Source organism: Erinaceus europaeus, chromosome 4, assembly GCF_950295315.1.
Source record: "Erinaceus europaeus chromosome 4, mEriEur2.1, whole genome shotgun sequence".
Lineage (NCBI taxonomy): Eukaryota > Metazoa > Chordata > Mammalia > Eulipotyphla > Erinaceidae > Erinaceus > Erinaceus europaeus.
Genome location: NC_080165.1, coordinates 52,707,399 through 52,713,111, shown reverse-complemented (window position 1 = coordinate 52,713,111; position 5,713 = coordinate 52,707,399). Strand labels below are relative to the sequence as shown.

Below are 5,713 nucleotides of genomic sequence, written 5' to 3'. Positions count from 1 at the left end.
ATGTGTATTTCAGATTTTGGGGGTGTGAAAAACTCTGAAAATTTCTAGGATGTCCAGTCTGTCCATCTCTTCATTTAATTCTCTTGTTTCTTTGTTGATTCTCTGCTTCATTGATCTGTCTAAGTGTGAGAGTAGGGTGTTGCAGTCTCCCACTATTATTGTATGACATTTGCCAACTTTTTTTTATATTTATTTATTTATTTATTCCCTTTTGTTGCCCTTGTTGTTTTATTGTTGTAGTTATTATTGTTGTCATTGTTGTTGGATAGGACAGAGAGAAATGGAGAGAGGAGGGGAAGACAGAGGGAGGGAGAGAAAGATAGACACCTGCAGACCTGCTTCACCACTTGTGAGGTGACTACCCTGCAGGTGGGGAGCCAGGGCTCGAACCAGGATCCTTGCTCCAGTCCTTGTTCTTAGCGCCACCTGCGCTAAACCCTCTGCGCTACAGCCCGACTCCCATTTGCCAACTTTTTAAAAACCCTCTGAGCAATCTCTCAGCTTTCCTTTAAATCTTTCTGTCTTCTGTAACTTTCTTCTAATATCTGGGGAAGATTTGAGCAACAAAAGGCCAAATTTAGTGCCATTCTATTTACCTTAGAGAGATTTGTGGGGCATTTTACCACCCCTTGGAGACCCCCTAAGAGAACCTGGAGGTATGATTGAAGGGGTGTCACTGCTGCAGTTGTACATTTGTAACCAGTAAGACATACACAAAACCAAATTAGGAGTTCACTAAAATTGATAATCCAATGACTAGAATTGGTTTATATATCTTTATATAATTTTAGAAGGCCTTTTCAACAAACAGGTATACAAGTATAGTATATAAAGTCAAAGCCCAATGTGCTGACATGATAAATGATTACCATTTCTTTAGCATGATTTTAAAACTTCTTAAACAGTTTAAGCACAATATTACAACTTAGTTTGCTAAGATTTTTACTCATCACAAAACTATTACACCCTTGGAGTGGCTATGAGTAAGGGTGGGTATAAAACTCTATTAATAGATTTTACACTCTAAAACTCTGATTTGACAATTTAAAAGGCTAAAGTAAACCTCATAGCTTAAATGTTCAAAATAATATTTTACTTTTACATCACCTTGAAATGTCAATTATTTAAATTATTAAATGTAAATTATTTAAATATTTATTTAAATTTTCTACATCACCTTGAAATGTAAATTATGACAATTTTAGACTAAATAATTTTGTTAAATCAGGATTTGCCAAAACATCAAATCTTTTTTTTTTTAGGTACTTTATGTTTGTTTGGGTTTTTTTTAATTTTTTATTTAAGAAAGGATTAATGAACAAAAACATAAGGTAGGAGGGGTACAACTCCACACAATTCCCACCACCCAATCCCCATAACCCACCCCCTCCCATGATAGCTTTCCCATTCTCTAGCCCTCTGGGAGCATGGACCCAGGGTCGTTGAGGGTTGCAGAAGGTAGAAGGTCTGGCTTCTGTAATTGCTTCCCCGCTGAACATGGGCATTGACTGGTCGGTCCATACTCCCAGTCTGCCTCTCTCTTTCCCTAGTAAGGTGTGTCTCTGGGGAAGCTGAGCTCCAGGACACATTGGTGGGGTCTTCAATCCAGGGAAGCCTGGCCAGCATCCTGGTGGCATCTGGAACCTGGTGATTGAAAAGAGAGTTAACATATGAAGCCAAACAATTTGTTGAGCAATCATGGATCCCAAGCTTGGAATAGTGGAGAGGAAGTGTTAGGGAGGTACTCACTGCAAACTCTAGTGTACTTCTGCTTTCAGGTATATATTTTGCAGTAGTTTATGGATATGTGTGCACATAAGCTCTCTCTCACAGAAACTGGTGTATATCTAGATTATGGGACTTTGTTAGAAAGTGAACTACCTGAGATGAAATTAGAGTGTACTATAAAAGGAAAGGTCTCACCCGAGTAATGAAGTTGAAGGGCTGTCATTCCACATGTGAGGTCTCTGGATACAGCCTGAGGTGAAGCATGTTGAGGTGGCAATCGTTGCTTTGGTTAGGTTGTGATCGGCGGATGCAATATTATTTGGTTTGGATTGGGAGATGCATACGGGAAAGTGGGCCCTATCCAAGGGTTCCAGGACTGGGGGAAGTAGGGGCTCTATAGTGAAGATGTGAGGTTCCTGCTGTCTTAGGGTTCAAAAAGACAATCGATAGTTAATATTATCATCACATTATTTGTTAATTGGGTTAACTTTGAAAAGTCCCTTTGTTATGGTTTGCTGTACAGTATCCAGTATCTTGTATATAGCTGTGCTATTGGATGCAATATTTATTAGACCAGAAACACCATGTATCAACTTAATTTATCAAGAATAAATCTCTGACAGTGTCCTAAAATAAACCAGATAAATTTTTTACTCTCTAAAAGAACTAATTAAAGTTTGACAAGTAGAATCTATTCTCTTAAAAGCCAGTTATTTGATAATAATTTTTGTAGTCTTTCTAAATAGGGGAGTTATCTCAGTAACAACTTTATCAGAAGGAGCATGGTGCTGTGAAAGCAAAAGTAACTAACTCATGAGTAAGATAAAAAAAAAAATCTCTTAAGTTTCAAAGTAAAAAGTTTCAACCAGAACATTTTGTCCTGCTTTGTATCTTACTCCCTTTCAGTCACCAAATTAAAGACCCTACTATGATTCCATCTTGGCTCCCCTTGGCAGATGACCTCACCAATGTGTCCCAAAGCCTCACCTCTCCAGAAGCCTACCCCTAGGGAAATATTGGATGTATGGATTAACCTGCCAACACCCATGTTCAGCAGAGAAACAATTAAAGAAGCCAGAACTTCCACCTTCTGCTCCCCATAAAGAACTGCATAGTCCATACTCCCAGAGAGATAAAGAATAGGGAAGTTTCCAATGGAAGGGATGGGACATGGGACTCTGGTAGTGGGAACTGTACAGAATTATACCCCTGTTATCTTACAGTCCTATTAATAATTATTAAATCACTAATAAAGGTTTAAAAATGGCTTTCTCAGTCACACTGATATAGCATGTCTAACTGGGTCAGGTGGTGGAACATCTGCTTGAGTGTATGTACATATTGCCATGGGCAAGGACCTGGGTTCAAACACTGGTCCCCAGCTGTAAGTGGAAAGCTTTGTGAAAGATGCAGGAGTTATGTACATGTCTGTCTTTCTATCTCTCCCTCCCCTCTCTTTTTTATCTATCTCTATCCAATGAATAAATTTTTTTTAAAAGATGGCATGCCTAATCCAATATACTAATACATTGGGTATTAAAGGAGGAAACCTTTATGATTCTTGCAATTCCATATTTCTTCTTTTTTTTTCCTTCTACTTTGGTTAACTTACTATTGTTTGTTATTCTTATTAGTTTTCATGTTCACACTCCTATGTTTTTTAAATGAGTCATTTGACTACTCAATTCCATATGATTCATTATAATCTCAAATGTATAGAGCTAGAAAAAAATAAACCACATATATACAATTTTCTTTTCTAAATATATTATAGTCAAAGTATGAAAATCAATTCTGACATAAATCCAAAAGAGAATTAGTTCAGCTTCTCATTTAACATTAATCCTAAACTGACAGGGCACTCTTAATATATGTAGAAAGATATTTGCTTTATTTATGATTTCATCTTCGGGCTATGAAAACAAATTCTCTCCTGTTGTCAGATACTTGCTATTATTTGCTTCACCAGTTACTAACAACTCTTGCTTCAGGATAAATGGTGAATGAAAAATAATATTTAATTCTTTTAATAGGAAAGCTATGAGGGGAGGGGATGAGATATAGAGTTCTGGTGGTAGGAATTGTGTGAAGTTGTACCCCTCTTATCCTTTGGTTTTGTCAATGTTTCCTTTTTATAAATAAAATTTTTTTTAAAAATTTAAAAAAGAAAAATAATATTTAATTCTTTTATAATACTGTCTAATTTCTTGTCAATTCCTTTATGCAGGTGAAACAAATTGGAGATAATGGAATTAATTAACACATCCCATCCTGAAGAGTTCATTTTGCTCGGCTTTGCTGACCACCCTTGGCTGGAGCTCCCTCTGTTTGTTATTCTTCTCATCACATACCCCATGGCCATGGTAGGAAATTTAACCATCATTCTTGTGTCCATCTTGGACCCCCGACTGCACAGCCCCATGTATTTCTTCCTCACTAACCTCTCTTTTTTGGACATGTGCTATACCACTAGTGTGGTCCCTCAGATGATGTTTAACCTGGGAAGCTCTAGGAAGACGATCAGCTACACAGGGTGTGTGATACAACTGTATTCGTTTCACACAATGGGTGGTGCAGAATGTCTGCTTCTGGCTCTGATGTCCTTTGATCGCTATGTGGCCATCTGCAAGCCCCTGCACTACACCCTCATCATGAATGGGCGCCTCTGTATCCTCTTAGCATCTATTGTGTGGCTGACTGGAATCACCTATGCAGTCTCAGAGGCCACTGCCACATTGCAGTTGCCACTGTGTGGTCTCAATACACTGGATCACATATTGTGTGAGATTCCTGTTTTGATACAGAATGCTTGTGGTGAAAAGAGTGCTAATGAGCTTGCACTTTCTGTGGTATGTATTTTTATTGTAATTGTTCCTCTGTGCCTAATTCTTGCTTCTTATGCTTTAATTGGACATGCTGTATTTAAAATTAAATCTTCTGAGGGAAGGAAAAAGGCCTTTGGAACCTGTTCCTCCCATCTCCTGGTAGTGTTCTTATTTTTTGGACCCGTCATCAGCATGTACCTTCAGCCATCATCCTCTATTTCAAAGGACCAGCCCAAGTTCATGGCTCTGTTCTATGGAGTGGTGACTCCTACCCTCAACCCTTTCATCTACACCCTGAGAAATAAGGACGTAAAGGGGGCTTTAGGCAGCCTGGTAAAGAGAATTTTTATTGCAAAATAATAATGGCAGATAATAAATTACATTATCAAACATAAAATAATTTATGTTGTTTGATAATGGGCTAATAACTCATTCTTGTCTCACATTTCCCTAAGTGTCATGTTAAATGTGCTTAACACAAAATATGTTGTTTCTGATACATTTATAATGTATAAGTTTGGCAAGAATAATACTTGAATAATATACATCAAGAGGGCTCTGCTCGTAGTAATTCTCGTAAACTAGTTTTTTTTTTTTTTAATCTAAAAACAGAGAGGCAGAGATGGAAAGAAAGGAAAAGAAATGACACCACCATATCTTCCTTTAATGAAGACAGGTCCAAGTCTAACCAGGGACATAGATATGAAAAAGAAACTAATTGGCGGAACCAAGATGGTAGCGTGACTACAACTCCTTACTTTCTCTCTGCAAAGCAGCGGCTGGCTTAAGCGTTGGGAGTGTAGTGAGGGCAGGATTTGCAGGTCAGTGTTTGTTAGAGGATGTAGCCAGGATCAGGAGGAGAACAGGAGATGGCATGTAGGCTGGAGCCAGCTACAGTGGGGACAAACACATACCAGATCCAGAGAGAACAAAGCAGGAGCCCTGTGAGCTCCAGTTCTCCCTTTGTACCACCCCGCCCCCCACCCCCTTACTCCAGAGGGTTAAGGAAATAAGTTACAGATAAAAGGGACCTCCTACAGAGAGGATATCATTTTCAAGATTCCCAGCTCGGTAGGGAAACAAGATTTTTTTTCTATTTCTCTCTTCAGGAGAGCTGGAACTCTCTCTTATTGTTCAACTTCTCTGACTAGTTATATGCC

The 5,713-nt window shown here is 38.4% G+C and overlaps 1 protein-coding gene across 1 annotated transcript; it reads left to right on the top strand.

Moving 5' to 3' along the window:
* The first annotated feature begins 3,974 nt into the window (after positions 1-3,974).
* On the top strand, positions 3,975-4,913 carry LOC132538283 (olfactory receptor 2B6-like). Its single transcript, XM_060190896.1, has one exon. It carries the CDS (start codon positions 3,975-3,977, stop codon positions 4,911-4,913), a length of 939 nt encoding a protein of 312 aa, XP_060046879.1.
* Positions 4,914-5,713: the final 800 nt, after the last annotated feature.